Source organism: Natator depressus, chromosome 11, assembly GCF_965152275.1.
Source record: "Natator depressus isolate rNatDep1 chromosome 11, rNatDep2.hap1, whole genome shotgun sequence".
Taxonomy (NCBI): Eukaryota; Metazoa; Chordata; order Testudines; family Cheloniidae; genus Natator; species Natator depressus.
Window position 1 is genome coordinate 56,117,979 of NC_134244.1, and position 21,866 is coordinate 56,139,844.

The window sequence follows — 21,866 nt, forward strand, 5'->3', positions numbered from 1 at the left end:
TATAAAATAGCTACCTATATACTAACTAGCTAACTAACTAACTGCTGAATACTAAAGAGAACAGACACACAGTAGACCAGTAGTTCTCAACTTACAGCCCACTTAGTACACAGCTAAGGCCCATGTGACATCCTCAGGGCGATACAGGTAGTATTGGATGTGGCCCACAATGGTAAATAGATTGAGAACCACTGCAGTAGACCCTGCAGTAGGTGATTGAGAAGGAACTGAGGGCAGTTCGCCTGTGCAGCCCCATATAGCCTAAATGTGTGTGGTGCACACATAGGCCAAATGGGCACTGCTACCAAACAGCTTCGCATGTGAATTGGCGCACCCACAGGGACTCTACTCAAAGAAGAATAAAAAGTTATTGCTAGCCTTCCTTCATCAGGTCGAGCCAGGAGCACCCATCCTCTCATCCATAAAATCTGAAAAAGGGACCAGATTTCTTCAGGACTCATTGTGGGCATTACACTAGTTGCCCTTCTTTCCTTGGGGGCTAGAAAGGAATTTTTCCCTTACCACCAGGTTGGTCAAGACAGGGTGAGGTTTTTTTGTTTTTGTTTTTTGGCCTTTCCCACAGTAGGTTTGGGACCCCGTGAGGTGGAGCAAGGTTGGGAGATTAGGTTATAATGTCACAATTTAGTATATAAAATGCATGACAGATGTCTAGTGCAATGGAAGGGTGACAGATATTGCATAAAATGGATTGGAAAAGGATCAGAAGGAAAGCATCCCTTAAGGGAGCTGAAGAAGGAGGGTTAGGGGCTCCTACGTCTGGTACAGTGGGTAGCCAACTCTCCTCCTTTTCTAGCCCCCCCTTTAGCCCTCATATGAGGAAAGGAGGCGAGGTGCAACCTGGCTGGGGATTATGTGGAAGTGATTAAGGAACTGATGATGACCTGCACTGTACAATTTATGGCTGGGTACTTCCAGATATTTTAAGTGAACAAAGTTGCAGCCTAATTAAGCCACATCCACTGCCTCGTATCTTTCTTTTGGTGTGGCCTGACAATGTGTGGATCAAACCCTAGTATTTTCCTAAAGACCATAGCAGGAAAAAAAAGTGTTGCTCTTCTTTAACTTACTTTGTTTAATCTGCAAGGGATAATATTTATTTATTTATTTATTAAGACATTAGGAGTCACATTCAACACAACAGGCTAAGATTTCTGCTTTATTGACTGGAAAACCTATATTTGTTTTTAAAAGACTAAAGCAGCTGATCTTCACAGAAACACCTTATACTACATGCTCCACAGGACTAAGTATAGCTGATTATATTCCTCAAGATACTCCAAAATTCAACAGTTTTCAGATATTCTACCACAATGAAACATTTTATAATTATTATTTTTTTAATTACACACTTAAGAAAAATCTAAGTAACGATAATTTGAAATTCCAAATCTGAATTTTCTGGTAAAAACAATACATAAAAGCACAAGAGAATAAATAGTAAAATTATTTCAGCATTTACTTACGTCTGCAATGCATTATTTTTTGCATTAATAAGGCTCTGTTCTTGGATCTTGTCAAGTATTAACAAGGCACATTTTTCATGACCCTAATATTAAAAAGAAAAATAAATAAATGTTAATCTGCAGAGGGTTTTAAAATTGAGGCAACATAAATAAAAAATACAAATCCAAATTTAAAAATGCATTTAGAATTACAAACATGCTTCTGAGTTTATAAAAGGGTGCATACTTGATGCATTTCAAAGGCCAGGAGACACACAGTGCAATCCCTACCATTATTACTGGGTGAATTTTAAGTAATCCAAATGTGCCAATTGTGGCTTTTTTTCCTTTAAAACACTGCATGCCTTATAAATATAGACCCTACTTTAAGCTGAATTTGAATCCATGTCTTCATGAAACAGTAGTGATCCTTTGAAAGAGCGGTTAACTGATTGTGTATTTTTTTTTAAAATAAATAAGCAATATTTAGCACTAGTAACAGTACTTCTTTGACCTTTAAATGCCTGATTGCTTATGCATTTTAATTAGGCAAAGAAACTTTAAATAATTTTTTTCAATTAAATAGCTGAAGAAGTATTTTCCCCCTGTATGATAAGGGCACTACTGACAATTAAACTGTCCAAAGATTTTATTAAACAATGCAGAATTGGGCCACAATTCTGCAACTTCTTCTGCATGAGTGCAGGGGTCAGCCTGGGCAGAACAAGTTGCAGGGTTGGGATTTTGGGGTATAGGTGTCTAGCACAGGTATCCATTCCTTGAATGTGGTCCAGCGCCAAAGGTACCATATTAAACAGCTGATATGAGATGCTAACAAATAAATATAGCTGCTGTATCTTTATAAAAAAAATTTGGGGGGGTGGGGGTACAGCAAAGAGGCCTTGAACAAACTTGATCACTACTAGACTCCCATCTATTAAAAGGTGCAATCGAAAAAGAAAAACCTGTTAAGGGAATGAGGGTATTTCTTTCTTGCTAAGCCAGGTAATAGCAGCAGCAGAATAGGAGGAGAGAGGGGAGAGAGGAGGTGAAGCCTACTGAGGTTACTAAATACGTGGACACAGAGCCTGGAAAAGAAAACCATGACCAAACCTGATCTCTGCCTCAACTTTTTTAAGATCTTGGCATCATCTTGAACGGGAAATTTCTGTCCCTTTCCACAGAAATCCGAGAGATTATGTAAATCTGTATTATACTGCATTACAGTGAGACTATTCAGTAAGTTCACAATGGTCTCATAGCTTCTTCACATTAGAAATATTTCCTTATTCCTGTTACCAGTATCTCAAAAATAGTAAGATACAGCAGCCTATATTTGTCTTGCCTCTCAAATTACTGTAACCTTGCTGGATAGGCTGAAGAGCAAGCCAACTCTACTACATTTCCTCCCTCCTCTTTCCCTGCCCAAGTCTGTGTATATCACAACTTCATTGCACTCAGGATTTAATTGGCCTGAGAAATGAATGTCTTCAGTACACTGCCAACACCTTGTTTTAAACACCTTTTCAATGCACACATATATAATATACATAATGCGAGTCTGTGTGTGTGCGCGCATGCAGGTAGTCTACAAAGTTCCTTAACATACTTTACTGCTAGCCAAGTGCAAGGGTGTATTCAAGTCCTTATCCTTTACAGTCAGATCAGCCTTGGCACTGTTCACCAAAAAATCTGAAATACAGAAACAAATACCATGGGATAAGTACTACCGATTGATACACATGCAAACTGCAAAGGAGAAAATTAACTCCAGTCTCCATATGTGCACACAGTACTGTACATGGTGAAATAGATCCTTATTCTATATAAACCATACAAATGTGGAGGAAAAATTATCAATGAACAAGTTCTAATTTGTGCAGTCAATCAGCAATCAAACCAAAGCTAACAGCTGGTTGAAAATGGAAAACTGTTAATTAAATGTTCATTTTACCCAAAACTGTCAGTTCAAATGTATTCTAATACTGTATGTATTTTAATTTGACTGATGAAATCTGCTGCATCAGAATGGCAGTTTTGGCCTGAAACAGTCCACCCAGTTAATAACTGTGGATCCTGCTTTGAAAGGTTTAAGTGGGTTCTGCTGACTCATATCTTTGGGGGAGATAATGGGTGTAGCAATCTAGGATGTGGGCTACACAGTCAAGCCTGGAGAGAAAGTATCAGTTAACAGTTGCTATAGGGTTTTTAGAAAAAATAAGTCCAGACTCAACTTACAGTTGCCCATTCAAAACAGTATTTTGTGCTTCAAAATACACACCTTTTAATAATTTAACTACAAAAGATTACTCTGCTAGAAGGAGATTCTATTGCCCTGTAGAATCAGGGAAATGAAAAAAATGAAGGAATGAATACCAAGAGCACTTTTTAATCACACGCTACACGACTTGGCAGAAAAATGGGCATGGTTTATCCGTTATTGAAACTATTTGCAAGTGAAGTGAAAACAACGGACATAAGAATTCTGGGTGCAATAAACACATGAGACTTTTTAAAAATATGAAGCGAATTTCCTTTTACCCTTATATAAAATAGATGGACACACATTTAGGTATGTACTCTTAGTATCTCTTTGTATTTTAATTATAATCCCCAAGGGGGTGGGGGGGAAACTGATAAAGCACTTGGATGGGTAAGTACAGTAGCCTTCATTTTCTTTCAAGATTTACAGAAGCAAGTAGGTACCTACCTACTGCACCTGCATGTCCATTTTCAGCTGCCATCATAAGTGGTGTTTTCCCTGAATTATCTGCAGCATTTACCAGTGCATTGTGATTTAAAAGAAGCTGCAAGCATTCCACGTGATCGGCAAAGGCTGCCGCATGCAGTGGAGTTCTAAGAGAAAAAACAGCATGATCATAGCTTTAAGATATTAAATGATCTATAAAGAATTACAATATTGTTGTTCCTTGTAGCCTTAAGCAGAACAATACAAGAAGTTTTGAAGCTTTTTTCCTATGAAACTTGAAACTTAAAACGCTCAACAAGGCAAGTTAGGATGCTACTCTCCTATAAGCAATAAAGGTAACAGTTGCATCCTCAGTGTTTGTACAATGAAAAGTCTAAAACTGGCAAGCATCAGGTGGATCGAGTTGTGGACAAGCTCATAAAAACAGGATGTTTAACTTAACAGAACGTACTGCACAATGGAAAAAACTAGCAGTCCTCCCTATTATTCCTGATTTTTTGAATAAGCTTGTGATGTAGATAAAATGTAAGGAAAATTTGGATCTGGCCTTCCCATTATTAAAAAAATGCTACAGTATTCTACTTACAGTAATGACCTGAATACTGCAGTAACAGTACTGTAACCCATAATGTTTGACAACATTACTGTAGAGCGTAGCAGTGATTTTATAAGGTTTGTAGCTTATGTTAATTTTGAGAGGATCCCACAACTCTAAGGATGGGTTCTCTGTCTCCACATGATAAGACTAAGACATTTGGGGAAAAGAAAATTGGGGGGGCAGGAGTTGTTTCCAGCAGTGTCTGATGATTGGGTGTTCTTGTTTTGTTTTGCTTTTTAGCTTTATTGTTATCTGGAGAACTTTGAGAGTGAGGTATTTAATTTTAATTACATGACCACCATTTTATTTGTTGTAAGGGTAACCAGAGCATGCAATGGGCAGCAATTCAATTGTTATACAACTTTAACAAAAATAAATAAATACGTAGTGTGACGTTGCACTCCATATGTTTTATGGAAATATGCTAATTAGTGTGAATATAATGTAACTGGAATATGCTTTATGCAAAAGGTCTCTTGTAAGATATCATTACAAAGCTTATAATCTACAGAGTGTGTTCATCATATTTGTATGACTGTATCATTCTTGAATCTGAAGCAAGAAATATGAAGTATTACTCTGAGGTCCTACTGTAATTATGCAAAGTTTGGGCCATTAATGGTGGCTTAGGATCTTGATGGCTCCTATTAACTAGGACAATTGGTTGTGAATGGGTTTATTTACTTGCAAGCCTTCCTGTGTACTGACCTAGGTAATGAAGAATGAGGTCTTACAGTGACATGAGACCATGTCACATGATACTAGAATCCATCTTAAACCTTTTCCATTTAGAAGGAGGGATCAGGACCCAGAAAGACAAAAGACTCCCGCCTTGGGCCAGAGCCATAAAAGGGGATGGAACAGAACAAAGGGGGCTGCCAGTCATGAGAAATCCCCTAGTTACCACCTGAGCTGGAACTAACAAGGACTGTACCAGGGGAAAGGATTGGGCCCTGACGAAGAAGGAGTCTAGTCTGTGAAAAAAGCTTATTGGAACACCTCTGAGGGTGAGATTTACCTGTATTCAGTTTCTTAATGTATTAGGCTTAGACTTGCATGTTTTGTTTTATTTTGCTTGGTAGCTTACTTTGTTCTGTCTGTTATTACTTGAAACCACTTGAATCCTACTTTTTATACTTAATAAAATCACTTTTGTTTATTAACAAACCCAGAGTAAGTGATTAATACCTGGGGGAACAAACAGCTGTGCATATCTCTTTATCAGTGTTATAGAGGGCGAACAATTCATGAGTTTACCCTGTATAAGCTTTATACAGAGTAAAATGGATTTATCTGGGGTTTGGATCCCATTGGGAACTGGGTGTCTGGGTGCTGGAGATAGGTAATCTGCTGAGTGGTTTTCAGTTAAAGCCTGCAGCTTTGGGGGTGTGGTTCAGACCCGGGTCTGTGTTGCAGCAGGCTAGTGTGTCTGGCTCAACAAGGCAGGGTTCTGGAGTCCTAAGCCATCAGGGAAAATAGGCTCAGAGGTAATTTCAGCCCATCAGGTGGCAGTCCCAAGGGGGTCTCTGTGACCAAACCCATCACACACAAAAATACACTGAGGAGATTCTCACTGCCCCAAATAAATTAAAGATTTGGATGTGTACATGACCCAGCTGACCCCAACTGTCATTCAGAGTCAGTAGTGTATTTTGTTTAATAAGAGGTCTTTCAGAAGTTAAATACTTTTCAGTCTTACTAATTATGGTCCTGCAGAACTGAATGTGCTTAAATGTTTTTGCTGAAACAAGGCCTATGTGAGGACGCATATATAGTTCTATTCTTATTTCATAATCCCCATCAAGAGCACTCTTAGCTTACAATTTTTATGTTTTACAACTAGGAATTAACTCAGCTTTTTTATTTGCCCCAAACTGGAGTCTACTGTTTTCTTTTAACCATAAAAAGCAATCTAAGAAGAGGGGGTAAAATAAAGCCTAACTACCACCATACTGGGTTCTGGTGAACAGCCCTTAGCCCTAGGCATTTTAAAGAAAACAAAGCAATATTTATTTTGGTAGCAATGTAAAATAATTAATATTCTCTCTAGAAGTGAATCACCACTTCCTTTGTTAAAGTTCAACTTCTGTGTCATCAGGAGCTGGTCTGACAAATTTTAGTCCAGATGTAGATTAGTTGCACAAAGCAAAAATTATGATCTTAGACTGATTTATGAAGGTGAAATGCATTCTATTCAAGAAACTGAACTCTTACCTTCCTTTGTCATCTTTACAGTTGACAATGCTGGCATCTATGGCCCCAATGAGCAGTGAAGCACAATTTTCATGATCATTTATTCTATAAAGGAAAGAACAATTCTTTTAAAGGAAAAAAGTCTAACTGTTTTCCACTCTGCCATACACACTTCACTCCCTTCCCCAACTGACAGTACATTAGTATTCCTTTCTGTATATTTGTAATGTGTCCCAATTAATTTTTGCTTTAAAAATATGGGCCTGATCCCAGCTGCTATAAATCAGTGTAGCTCCATTACAAACAAATTGCAGCTACTATTTTGGATTTGAATCACAAAAGAAAAATAGGCACTGGTCCTGCAATGGCTGTGCACAGCCGATCCCTTCAACGGAGCTCTGCCAACACAAAACAAGCTGAAAGTTCAATGCACTGATTAAACCTTAAAGCAAAACAAAACAAAAACCAAATACACACCTTCATATTCAACTGGAACACTTGTCAAGGTTCAAAATGGCTACGGGGAATCCTTCTCAGAAGTAAATTTGAACTAGTGGCTCTGAGTGAACTCCCCAAAACTTCTTTAAACCCTTTAAATTACTTTAAACTTAAATCACATATCTGAGCCTAGGCAATGCTCATATGTGTGGGCTTAAGTGAAAGTAACTTTTTTCAAACATTTAAAGTATTCAAAAGGTCTCACTATTTCCAAGGAGTTGAGAGGTTGGGGGGGGGAGGGGGCGAGAGGAGAGAAATGGCGGTCTGTATTTGGCAAAACATTGCAACACCAAGCAGTTTGTCTCATGGATCCAACAGGCCTTTAAGCTGAGACGAATGTTATCCCCTTAGTCTTCAATGAAGTCTTTAATGTTTAAAAATATTAACTGTAATTATTACATGCAGCATATGTCACTTTATAGTTAATATAAAAAACTAATTTTTCATAGAATACAGTCACTTTTTAGTAACCTTTTAGTCAAGCCACTATTTCTATATAAATGCTGTCATTTTATGGATGACAATGACCTCTATTATCTTAAACCCAAAGAAGAGCTTGTTGAGTTTTGGTCCCTGGCTCCGGATTGCTCTACTGGGGAGAAGGAGACCATCTTTTTTTTAAAAAGTGACCATTTGGGGTTCAGATTTTATGTATCAAGTTTCAGCCAGAAGTTTTTATTTTAAGTGGGTTTTTATATAGGATCTGCACATCAGTTATTTCTGGGAGAAGATAATTATACTACCAGTAGAATGAAGAGTTCATAAGTCAGTAATTCTAAACCTCAGCAGGAATCATGAATGTTTGTGTTTGATTCTGTAATTCTTATTGATTTTTCTGCTGGCTTACCCCACTCAAAAAGCACATTCTCCCAAAATACTGCATATGCTTTGCCCTAAATTGAGCTAATTTTTTCTGTGTGTGACAGGCAGATTTGGAGCTGGCCTGTGGTAATTTACTGACAGTGTATGTTGGCCTGGTTATTGGGATGTTTACTGTATGAATATGTACGAATAGAAGTCTGTCTTAAATGCAGGTAGGAAGGAGAAGAATGGCTCAAGGCAGCCATCTATTAGTAAACACTTCAGAGTGTTAAGGCACAATGCCAGAATTTTGATGATTCTGCCTCCGTCTTCAGCCAACCTACAAAACTGGTTTTGGCCAGGAATGGCCAGAACCTGGCAAAACAGAAGAACAAAGAACTGTAGCAGGGTTTAAAGAGGGATGCTCTCTCTTGGGGGAGACAGCGCTCAAGGGAATCAGATTGAAACCAGCCTCAGCCCCAGGAGCCTGCTGGGAGTGTCTCAGCAAGCGAAGCCTGCTTAGGTCACCATTAGGGGATGGTTGAACTTGAGGTAAGGTAAATATTTGTGTAAACTTGTTTTAAATCCTTTTTTCTCTAATGCTGCACTCAGGCCAGAAAGGGGACAGAGATGCAGCTTGCCCTGTAATCATGAGAGTGCAGCTTCAGGCCATTAGATGAAAATTGTAACAAACTCACTCAAAACTGCAGTAATTTATATGGCTCTTCATAGCACCAGTTTTTCACCACAAGGATATGTATGTACATCATCATCGGATCTAAAAATCATTTGCTAGTACTATTATCTCTACACCCAGATAACTTTATTGTTTTCATACTACTCATTTTCTGGATATATCCTAAAGCAAAAGAGCCAGATTTAATATTGATACTTCTACTTACACAGCACAGTGCAATGGAGAGAAGTTGTTACCATTAAATTTGCGGAAATATTTCTGTTCCAATAGTACCTCTATGCAGTTTTCATTACCTACAAGAGATCAGATGATTTATTGTTATAAAAAGCAGGAGAATAGCTCATTTTCATATTAAGGTCACATGTGCACTGCATTTTAGCATTTGAAATAAGCTAGGCTGTACTGCATACGTAAGTTCTTGTGCATGAGAACTTATGCTTCTTAAGGAGCATGAGATACTTTTCGAGGTGCTGCGAACTAGACCGATCTCTCATTTGGACGCTGGTTTTTTTTTTGTTTTTTTTTAAAAGGTCTCTTGTGTTTTCACATTGTGCTATGACACTCTGCAAAAGTGTCTTTTAGATCTTCAGAGTTGGTCAGCCATCTATCACTCCGTACTTAGAAACTTAGTGTTCAACTTACAGTCTCAAACCACCCTAATGAGAAGACACTAATGCCAGCCTGTTGTACTGTGCGTACTACAGTAACGGGGGGGACAGTCTCATGCACCAGTGTACAAGAGGTGGCTCTTGTAGGATGGAATCCTCACCTCAGTGATGTCACTGGGAGTTATGCCAGATTTCATGCCCAGCCTCCAAAGGATGGCTCCAGTGTGCATCATGATTGAGGCATGCACCTAGTGGCTGACTCTGAAGCAAGGTTGCTGTTTTGCTGGAATCTCCCTGCCTTCTGACTTGAAGGATAAATGATGCAATTTCTTGCTACAACTTCAAAAGGCAAAAGGAGAGAATCTACATCTCAAACTTTTTATGCTGCTAGCTATTTTACTATTCTACTTCCTAACACTAAACCCACAGTTGAGTTTGGCAAAAGGTATAAAAAGAGAAAATCTTACCATTATAACAAGCCCAGTGCAATGGTGTATAACCTTGATTATCTTTGAAACTACAGTCCTCTTCTGACAGTGCCATCTGCAGTAATTCACTCAGCCAAGTGGCATGACCATGAGCTGCTGCATAATGTAGAGGTGTCCTGCCTCTGGAGTCTTTACACAAGATAGATACTTCTTGTTCCAACAGCATTTGAACGCATTCCTCATGCCCAGTCATAATCTGATAACAAAGAAGTGAATCAGCAGGTTGATATAGCGTCAGCTCTGTGGCAAAGGATATGTGAGATACATGATGTGCTTTTGAATACCGGGTGGAAAGGTTGGGGTCCAGGAAATTGGTGAGAAGCTACTTGCTCCCCTGAGTGCCTCTTTGTATTGACAAGCACTAGTACCAGCTTCTAAGGACACAGTTTACCTGACCTCGCAGTTTGAGGATGAGCACCTCCAGTGAAGTCAGGTACAAGTTAGACCATTAGGAGTTTATGGCTGAACGTGGAGATTCCTAGAATAAAGGGTGGAGTACTAAAGATCCTATTTGAGTCTAACTGAATGGGGGTCAATCAAGAATGAAACCACAAATACTAGGGAAGAAAGGGTGAGGGAGGAGCAATAACAATACTACCAAAAATATCAAATATTTTAGAAAGCTGCTCCAGAAATCCAGCCACTACTATCACATCTGCTGCCTCTGACACTGATTTGCTTATCTCCTAAGTATTTTAACCATGTTCATGTATTGTTATCAGTATGGAACAGAAGCGTTATGCAATGGTCTGTATTTTATACAGATATTTCCAGGGCTCTTTTGGAAAACTGTTCACGACATGGCCATATTTACACGTAACCCTATTAGCGCTCTCAGCAATTACATCTTGACTGAGGAGCTTACTCCGAGAAGAGATTATATCTACCCCAAATCTCATTGCCTCCCGCTCAAAACTTATTACATACTTCTTTAACCCAGCCTTCCCAATATTTTCAGTTATTTACAATCATCTCTCAATTTAATACCCCTTTGTTCATAAAAGAAAAGCCATAACCATCAAGTTAATATACATAGTGAAGGGTCATAAAATTAAATAGTCACCCCTCGATGTAAAGCTGTGCATCCCAGGAGATCGGCTGCATCTACAGATGCTTCTTTTTCAAGTAACAAGGAAACAGCATCAATGTGCCCATATGCCACAGCTAGCATCAGTGGGGTTCTAGAAAATGAGAAGTTAATCACAGCTTTAAGAACACATGGCATTTTTCCACTGTTAACTTATCCTTTGGGGATCAGGGGCACCAGGAATTCCTGCCATTTTCCCCACACTTCCTTCCTCTACCACCATCTTCATGCCCTATATTCATCTATATAACCCAAATTAAGGTACTGTTTGTCCAATTTTATTGTTAAGCAATGCAACCAACAAAATCATTATTAACAGAGAAACACATATCTGATTTGTAGGCAGTTTACATTGCAGCATTGTTCAAGCCAGTCCATGTTAAAAATTTGTTCTTTAATAACCCTTGATTATCAGCAGCCCGCAGCAGAATATCAGCCTCATGATAAACCATGAAGCTCACTTGTGTAATCACCCCCTCTAATTATTAAGGTAACTATTTATGTAATTTTTAAATTCTTTAAAAAATCCTGGGCAGAATTGTTTAATAAGGGAGGGAAAGCCAATTGTATTCAGTATCTCATTTGCACCAATCATCCCTCAGCCAGACACTGGAGCAATATTTCTTCCACTTCTTTTCAAAACGGGATTTATTCTCCTTTTGCTTTAAGGTGATGGTTCAGGGACTGAAACTGATGCCCTTTAAAAACATGGCATTCATCTGTCTGTGTTTTCCCAGGTGAAATTTCAAAGCTATTCAAAATTTCCACATTTAGAATATACTTGCATCCTCCCTCCATAACTACCTTTAATGAAAAGTGAAAACCATCATCATGTACATCAACTCCAATTTAAGTGTCACATTCAATTAATACTCTGTTCAAATTCGCTGTCCCAAAAGACCAAGTATGTCCTAAGATATCAATGTTTTGGGAGGGGTGAGAGTCTCCCTAGAAACAGCTCAGAAACTGATCCATTTTTAACTGGATTTAACCTTTAACTGAATTTAGCCTTAAACATCTCAGAAGAATTGCATAAAGATTGAGGTAGAATCTAAAATTAATAAATAATGTTTCCCCCTTGCTAATGTTTATTCCATGGCTTTGATCAACTGAATGTGTACTTTGTAATGTTTGTCAAATTCTAAGGAAAAATTGGAGTGGTGCAGGAGATGTATACAGTACTATATACAGTAGAAGTACTGTATACAGTATAAGTACCGATGCTGTGAGCAATTTATGGAGCTGCCATTCATATCACAGTACTGTATCAAAACAAAAAAAAACGTACTGTCCTTTGGCATCTGTCACATCAGGGTTGTCTGCAACTTCCAGCAACAGCCGCAAACATGGTGTGTGACCGTTGATGACTAGAAAGAAACAACAAATTTACCAGTCTGTAAACATACAAAAACTAACACACAGTTATGAAACTAACACAAGAACTGCATTTCAGACACTGTTCCCTCAAAACACCTATGGCAGAGAGGTTTATTTAAGGTGGGAGAAGACATTTTCCAGTGACAGAAATGAACAGTCAAGTAATTTTCACTTAGCTTGTACTAATGAAATTGTGCTCTTGGTTCTCAGTACAGCAAAAAGAGGATGGTTTTTGTTACATACAGAAATCACAAACAAGCAACACAAAAAAGTATCTGATATTTTTTGAGTCACATCTGAGAAGACTCTTACCAAAGGAAGTAACATTTCAGAATCCTGCAGATTGGATGAGACAATACTTCTTATTTTTAATGCACTGGCAGTTACATGAGCAAATCTTATTATTGTTGCTTGGACCTGTGTATGCTGTTCCTTGGGCACCTTACTGCTACGTGTCTCCACAACAGGCACCCAAGAGGCATAAGGACTGACTGGAGACACCCTCTGAGTTAGTCCCTACAGAACAGGGATGAGGTAACACTGGTGGAGGAGTGTGGGAAGCTTGTGCTACTGCTCCCCAGGTTGTACCCGGCAGGAGGACATCAAGTCTCCCCCCACCCCCCATTGCCAACCTCAGACCTTTCAATGGAATAAATGTCAAGAATTCACTGAGTCTCAAATAAATAATTTTTTTAAGTCAATTTGTTTGTCTCAAAGCTAGTCTCTCCTCCCCTGTTCCCTCCTACTTTCCCCACAGCCTTTGGCCAAGATTGTCAAAAGTGACTTGCGGTTTTGGATACCCAGCTGGGGACCTCAAAGGGGCCTGATTTTAAGGAAGTGATGACAACTTGCCCTCTGACAATCAGGCCCTTTTGAGAGGACTCAAATTGGGCACCCCAAATCATCATCATTTCTGAAATTCTCAGTCTTTATTATCAAAAGGTGGCTTTCTCTATCAGTTCTCAACAGAGAGCTCCCATCTTCCTCTCATCCCTCCAGGCCCTGCTTTGTGGCAACCTTCCTTAGCCAATGGAGGTTAGATAAGACTCTTTGGACCCTCACAACGCAATTAGCAGGGGGTCACAGTGCACAGGGATTTGAGGAATTTCCTTGTTCGTCAATGCAGAGGACTAAGCAGAGCCAAGAATTCAACCTGAGTTTTTCCTCTATTTTTCTAGTTTAACATTGGTGTCAGAACTATTTCTCAACTGAAGAAAAAAAAATTAAATGTAATCCTTACAGATTTACAGCTCTTACAGACCTGGAGAAAACCTCTCTCAGTTTAACACATTATGTTTAGGAGGGCTAGACACTCAAAACATTTTTGCTTTTTTCATCTGTTGCAGGACTTGCGTTTACACAATCCACCAAATGGATGATACAGCACTGGATGGGTTTTGTTGTTTTTTTTTTTTTGGGGGGGGGGGGGGGCAAGGGGTTGTTTTTAATTGCAATAATTTCTCCATCATCTGCATATAACGTGATCCTGTTCCCATCCTAACAGGAGAGTTGTTCCTTCTCTCTGCCTGATTTCCATGGGCTGATGCAACGAACTTTGTGCACAATGCCATGTCACATTGCGCTGGCTGAGAAACTTGTACACATCATCCTGGATTTAAATTGCATACCCAGAAATAACCTTTGCTGCTCTATCTACAAAAATAAGAATTTCTCTGATATTTACCATTAAGTAATGGCATACGCAGAACATGTAAACAACTCTGCAATGCAAATGAGTCACTGCTTCACAGTCAAATCTCTCCCTCAGTAGGAACTGTGAATGTGTGAAAAGGGTTTAGGTAAATGATCAGTAGAACAGACACTCCAAGAAAGTCTCAGGAGTTGGCCCAGCAGTCACTTAGCATTACAGATCTTGCAAGGAACGTGAGTTTGGTCCCTTGGTCCCAAGCCAGTAGGAGCTAGCTAAGCACTAGAGAAGCCATACACTCTGTGCTAGAGGGAACATTTGCAATTCTCTAGAGGCCCCTTCCCGGCCAGAGCAGAGACTGGGGTTAATGCGAATTGCAGTGGGAGCCACATCTAATCTAGGCTACAGAGAAAGTCACCATTATACAGGGCCAAATGATGTAACGTACAGAGAGTATCCCCAGGAGAAAGCAGGTGGTGTTCTCGTTGGACATGCCCGGAAAAAGTAGGTACTTTTAGTTGTATTATTTCTCTAGTAAAATGACAAAGCTTCACACAGAACAGAGCTGTGTAAAATTCTATGAAATGCAAACCAACCAAGCAGAGTATCTTTCAAATGTTTTGTTCATGAAGAGTGTCTGTGTGATTGTTTGAAAGGATGAGTGTGTGCGTGCACACGCAAGCCTTCTCTCTCTCTCTCTCTCTCTCTCAAGCACACACACACACAAAGTAATTCAAGTGCTTCATTCAGTGTGATTTCTGCCCAGACACTTGTGCTTGCTTTGTAATAAAAGATGCATGCAAGTGGTAACCATGGGCTGCTAGGGAGTTATCGTGTGGATATTCATTTAGGTGCTATAGCTTCTGTATGGAACACTCTAAACAACACAATAAAAATTATTCAATTTCAGGAAGTGTCACGGAACAGTTGAGAATGGGAATTTTAGTTCCTAGTCTTTTCGTGGGGGGTGTTTGTGATTGGGTTTTATAGTATTGTGCACAGCTCCGTTCCGTGTAATACTTTGTGTTATTTTACTAGAGAAAATACATAAAAGTCACATATGGTGTCTCTCTTTCTACTCTGGACTAGTAATGGCTCCCTTGGCAATCCCATCAACAGCAACGAGGCGGGCTGGAAGGGGTGTCACACACATGAATGCACACCGTCTTTCTGCCCCTGCCAGCACATGCTCTCTCTCGCTCTCTCTCTCTCTTTAGCTGTGTCTTCGCTGACACAAAAAGGTGTGTTTTTACCTATGTGCATTAGCTATCCCACAGTAAAAACAAGGCACTTTAGTTTTATCATGAGGCCAGCTAGGAGAGGCAGGGAATATAGTACTGAGCTTGCCTAGCTACGTCGCTGTAGACACTACAGATGCCTTGTCTGCACTAGAATTTTACGGGAAGATAGCTATAACACATTAGTTATCTTGCTGTAAAACAACCTGTGTGTCGGTGAAGACAAAGCCCCCCGGCTCTTACACACACACACACACACTTTCTCTCTAAGAAAAGTAAGAAAAGTAACTGTAGAAATAGCATCTCCATACTCAGCAGATCTGTTCCCTGTCTGTATTTTGAGTCACAAAAAACAACAAAACAAGTGTTTACTACATGTTACTTCTGTTAGCACTGCAGAATCCATACACCCCTGTGAGAATGACCTCTGGACTCTGTATTAGCTTGTGCAGCTACAACAGAATTATGAACTACTTCTGAGTTGCAAAATCTTTGATACTGGTGATGATGCACAAGCCGGAGTGAATACTGCTTGTTCTTCACAGCCCAAACTCAGTTTGCAACTTTGGCAGTTAGAAAAATTCTGGGCCTGATTCAAAATTGCATTACTCTAGTTTTTTGCAGGCTTTACTCTGTTGATTTAAATGGCATTAAACCAGCATAAGACTGCAGAAAGGCCGACGTGAATCAGGCTCTATTTTTTTTTTTAAACTGAGCACACATGAGATTGAGTCACTGAAATACAGTGAACACGGAAAGCAGCTATGCCATTTGCACAAATAACTTTCCAGAGTATGACCACATTTTAAAGGAGAGAGGGAAACCTTCTATTGTGACCATCCTCATTACTGCAACATTACATAGAGGTCAGGCAGACAATCCTTAAGCCCGGACCATGTTATACAAATAGAATTGGAGGTTTTTGGTGGCAGAGTAATTATGTTTTCTCAATCCAAGTAAAATACCAAACTCCCAGGGTGTCTTTTGAGTCTGCAGGAGCTGACTGTGAGCACAAGTCTTCACTGGTGCTTCTGTCACATCTTGAAGCTATAATGATTTGCCAATCTCAGGTTGACTGTGCTCTGGTCTTTGAATAATGTGATGTCATTTAAATTCAGCAATTTTTAAATGTAACAATTAATGGGAAGGAGCAAGACCCCCTCTGATTGTGCAACTCCAGATACCATGCTCCCCCTAGATGAAAAATAACAAAAGGCTAAGGCCTGCAGAATTTTAAAGCATCAGTATCACAAGGCTCTACCTCTTGAGCTAACATTATTGCTGAAAGCTAATGGAGAGTCAATAACTTCTATCCTCTTTTCAGGTATCTAACCACTAGAAGATAAAATCATTGCAAGATACTGAATCATACGTCCAGCTTCAACCACACCACATGTCTCATTTACTTTTCAGAGACTATTCACATGCTTAAAGGATAGTCAGGTGCTTAAGAACCTGGCTGACTTGGGCCTAAAGCTTTGAGCAGTTCTGATATATTCCACCCAATTGAAGTGAGTGGATGCAGTCAACATTTGGTGCGTGCCAATCCATTACAGCTGACAGGAACAATAATATATTCAGGCTAAATACCCAACTGCAGGCTAACAACCTGTGTACTAGCTGCCTAGATGACAACGTGGGACAACTCCAGCCCACCAGGAGCCTTCAACATGATAAGGTGGGACTCTGGTAGGTATAGATACACACTGAAAAATATGAGCAATAAGAAAATATACTGTAATTTTTAGTAGCTTTAATAGGGCATGGACTTTTTTTGACAGAACTATAAACATATGGAAATAAAGCAGGAGGCACAATTTGAAGATGAGGTGAAAGGAAACCAAATGACATCAATACTTACGGCAAACATATTTCCAGAGCAGGATCTCTCACAGTGCAAATCTTATGTGCACATATTACATTTAATCATGGCGTTGTATGGTGTATATTTTCCTCTTGCACCACATGCACTATTAATCCTATACAGGAATTAGAGCACGTGATGTATCGAAAGGAAATTATACCATTGTATCTGCACTGCATTTTACAGTCAACACTCAGTGACACATTAGACAACCATCTAAAGCTTCTTTTTTTCTTTTTAAATAAAAATTCACTGACTTCTGATAATCAGTTTGTGCAGTTGCCATACAGCTCTCCTTTGCTGCACTGTGGCAACATTAATATATGCATCTTTGAGCCACAATTTAAGAAGTCCAAAGCATATTGTTTAATGTATACCACAGGTCTACAATCCAGGTTTTCCTCAGATACAGTTAAAATATACTGCAGACAAAGGTGAGACACAAAATAAACACAGCATATTTTATCTTGTGTTGCCCATTTGCATATATGACTGCATTTTAAAAACTGTCAGAATAAAATGTGCACACATCTCTAAAATCTAAGCAGAAAAAACAGCTGTGCAGGAAGACAAGTTAGTCTGGCCCTGAAAACGAATCTATAGCAAACAATGTACTGATTCTATTTTGCCACTAGAGGTTGCTGTTGGACCATACTGAGTCCATCTATATGCGGCACGATGATAAGTAGGTGCATTGTTCTGTTTGTTAACTATACATAGATCAGAGGGGGGGAACCTGCATATACAGAAATCTTTAACATGTTAACGAACAGCCTTTAAGATGTACGACACCAATTCCATACTTTGTAATCAGCGTACCTGACTTACTAAGGAACACTCAACAAACGAAGGAGAGAAAGACTATTAACCCTTATGGAAGTGGCTGGTTCCCAGGAAGTTTACTAGCTAGGTGGATAACACTTAGAAACTGATGATTTTCTCTAGGTTTTAGAGGAAATAAAGGGGTGGGGGATGTGCTGTTGCAGAAAGCCACTGAAGGTTTCTGGCGGTGGAAGGGCAGGGTGGGACTTATCTGGAGTGAATACAAACTATCTCACTTCATCAGTGGGATCCACCTTGATTTTCAGTCTTTTTTCCTTGTAAGATCTGACTCTCTAGCCTGAAACCATCAAGTATGAAGTGGGGTGGGGGAAAACTATCATGCATCAGAGAAGGAAGATAGGTGCGGAAAGAGGAAATAGCCCTGGTGAATGAGGTCTAGGGTCAGGCTGTAGGGAGAGAAGTGGAGCACTTCATGGGGACAAGGGAAAGTTGAGAAATGGAAAGATAGTTAGCTCTAGTTCCTGGTGGCAGTTCACAAAGATGAAGTCTCAATGCTCCAATAATTAATTAGGTTAGCAATAACCTTCAAAAGAGATGGTAGCTAAGCAAACATCACTACTAACCTCTGTCTTGTTATAGGTTTTCTCTCTCAAGATAAAATACAACTACACTCACCTGAGGCATGGAGCGGGGTTCTTTTGGTGATGTCATCTTTTACCAAGATGGAAGCACCCTGGCTGATGAGAGCTTCAACACATTCTGCATGTCCCTTAAAGGCAGCCAGGTCCAAGGCAGTGCGTCCTTTCTCATCCTTAATATCCAAGTCTACCAGAGACTGAAGAAGTACCTCCAAGGCTTGATGATGACCATTATAGGCCTAGAAATCCAAAACAGGTTATATTGGGAATAAAGCAATACAGATCTTACTCACTACTCTCCTGACTGAAAAGCACAACACGTGCATCCCAGGAGCACAATTTTTCATTGTGATAGTCATTTGAACACAATGGAAACTATAATACAGAGATACTTTATTCTGTTTCATGGTTCTATGACCCGAGACTCCCAAGTACATGTGGGTTTTCCCACATTCCAGTGTGAATGGTATAGGAGGCCAGAGGGTTTCAGGCACCTGAAAATTTGTGTTTTTTAATTACATAAGAGGCCATAATGAACATCTAGTCTCCGATCTACATGCCACAGTCCAAAGAACCTCACCCAATCATTTCTGCATCAAGCCTTATCAAATGTGTACAGATAGCTCAATGTAATGACACGTGCAGGATATAAATATGAGAGAAGAGACAGCATGGCGTAGTGTGCCACAGAGGTTTGAACAGCGTGAGTCAGACACAGCCACATTACTCAGCCACAAATAAGCCACAAATAAGTTCTGCATGCCAGCCCAAAGAAGTGCACATAAAACTTATACCCATACCATCTTTGTATATTCTTTATATGGAATGTCTTTTAAATAAAAAATACTTTAGATATTTAACATCAAATTTACTTCCACAGCGAGGCCAAATTACCTTAGTACCATAAGCCTAATTATTGAGATCTCTGTGGAAGAGAAAAATTCTAAGTAGTAAAACGTACAGAAAAGCTATTTCAATTACCTATTAATATTGCAGCTTTAGGGTCTCACATATTGGGGACCTTCTGGCACTAAAAGCCAGAGAATGCTTCATTGGAGAAGCCTGCCTGGTGAACTTCCCATTTACAAAGGTGTTTGGCTCTCATTTCTAACCCTGACAGGATGAAAGATAGTTGATGTTAAACCTCTCATTCGTCCAGCACTCTGTTGCCTGTCCTGGACCTCAAGCCAATGTGATATGGGGGATGGGTAGAGAAGGAAATGAAGAAAACTTCTGGCACCAGGTTGATTTAAAAATAAAATAGTGGCTTGCCAAAAATTGTGGAACTTTTTGGCTAGACATCCCTGGAATGCTTTGTCTCATGCAACTTTGGAAGTCCACAAGAATGAGCCCCTCCTTTGGTCAACATTCCCTCCAGTCCCCCTCCCCCAGCCCTCTCTTTTTAACCCACAGTATTCCATACAAAAGACAGTATTAAGAGAACTATAAGTTGCACTGGTAAGCAGCCAAAAGTCAGGAATTGCCAAAATTAAGTTTGTATGGGGTAGGAGGAGGGTGAAAAGGAATTTGAGTGGGAAAAAAAGAGTCAACTGTTGATAAAATCCATGACTTTTTGCAAAATTTCCCATGACAAATTTGCTGTCTTTAATAGGAGATTTTTTTGAATGCATCAATACAACAGAAAAAGGGGCTCCCTTAAATTAGTGAACTCTCTAACTGGAAACCAGAAGATATTTTCTCCCGTAGGCTTCTGACCCTTCCAAGAATTATGCACATGCTTACTCTAGTGCTGTGAGTCGTCCCATTAAAAAAAACTACTCACAGTTGTATGATTTTAAGCATGTCTTAAGTCTTTGCAGGATCACGACTTTGTTTATTTTATTTTAGTTGAATTTTAAGTTTCTACAGCAGCTTTCAGAAAAACAGCTGCTTCAAAAACAAGATTCAGTGATCATCAGAAGTCAGGTGTGTGCACATGCTAGGGAACCTGTGTATATCCACAGATAGCACAGGTAACATGTAGTCTCACTGCTCATTCAGTTTCAGGAAAATTTAAATTAAATCCTGCAGAGAGAGTTTTGTGAAAAACAAACCACTGAACATGCATTACGAGAGAAAGAGCAAAATAATTTGAAACAAAGGGTTTGATACACTTCACCCATTTTCCAGTTCTGACCCATTCTCATACTGATTGTGATGTTCTTTAATTTATACATTATTCAAACGGATTTGTTGAATAATTTCTTCTAACAATCCTTGGGCTGTGATTTATTTGTGAGCAAGCACTTTGCTGTAAAGTAAAAACCTGTGCTATTTTGATTGGACACTGAGGTTACATGGACTATTTCTGGTCTCTGATTGAATAAGAGCAATTCTCAGAAGAGGTTTCCGGTGCAAATGTTCACAGTTATAAGCTTGAAAGTTTGTTTATATTTGATGTTTCAGGGAACATGTATGCCAGCCAGTAAACTCAAACAAAAAAGAGGGATGAAACCAGCTGAAACGTATTCATTTATAAACTCCAGTGAATATCTATGAAAATTATTTGCACGGTTCACCCAACTCTAGTGGACATGAACTGCACTGCTTATCATTGGACTCAGTCACATGCTGGAGGTTTTTTGTTTTGTTTTGCTTGGGGTTTTTTGCATTAATCTCTGCATAGTTGAAACAGTTCATGAAAAAGGCCTACAAGAAGGAAATACAAATGTAAAAAAAACCACACCCACTAATAGTCATTGAAGTTCCAAGTCAAGTCTTATTTTTCACCCTTAAAAATTATGACTTTCCAAAAATAGCATCAACTAAGGATTAAAGAAGCTAATTCTTCCCCTGCCTAACTCCTATTAACATTAACAGGAAGCATACATATGTATCCAAGGGAAGATTAACCCTGAGGACTCAGAATTTCCTGGCTTTTAGGTATGAACCAGACTATTAACCTTATTTAAAGATTTGATTGTCCTCAATATTTACAGCATACCTACTGGGCCTGGCTCTTTTCTGACTCACATTGGTTTTACATTGCTGTAATGTGAGAAGGATAGGGACCCCCTGCATTTTAAGTATAATTAGTATGATTATACACCAGCAGTAATATAAAAGATTTCAGAATCACATGTAGATGCAAAAAAGTATAATCAAGATTTTCCAAAACCGAGTTCCTAAAGTAAGGCTCCTAAATCCTTCTTTAGGGACCATAAATGGCTGGATT

At 39.3% G+C, this 21,866-nt stretch overlaps 1 protein-coding gene across 9 annotated transcripts in view; it reads right to left on the reverse strand.

Annotated features, from left to right (window-relative positions):
- ANKRD44 (ankyrin repeat domain 44) overlaps nucleotides 1–21,866 on the reverse strand; it is a 203,032-nt gene that overhangs the window by 13,373 nt on the left and 167,793 nt on the right. For all 9 annotated transcript variants that reach the window (XM_074967820.1, XM_074967819.1, XM_074967817.1 and 6 more), the window contains 9 exons: nucleotides 18,729–18,930; nucleotides 12,432–12,510; nucleotides 11,120–11,237; nucleotides 10,036–10,252; nucleotides 9,166–9,253; nucleotides 6,986–7,069; nucleotides 4,174–4,319; nucleotides 3,073–3,155; nucleotides 1,485–1,567 (listed from right to left, as the gene is read on the reverse strand). In XM_074967820.1, the coding sequence (XP_074823921.1) occupies nucleotides 1,485–1,567; nucleotides 3,073–3,155; nucleotides 4,174–4,319; nucleotides 6,986–7,069; nucleotides 9,166–9,253; nucleotides 10,036–10,252; nucleotides 11,120–11,237; nucleotides 12,432–12,510; nucleotides 18,729–18,930 (1,100 nt within the window). The remainder of the gene's footprint in view (nucleotides 1–1,484; nucleotides 1,568–3,072; nucleotides 3,156–4,173; nucleotides 4,320–6,985; nucleotides 7,070–9,165; nucleotides 9,254–10,035; nucleotides 10,253–11,119; nucleotides 11,238–12,431; nucleotides 12,511–18,728; nucleotides 18,931–21,866) is intronic.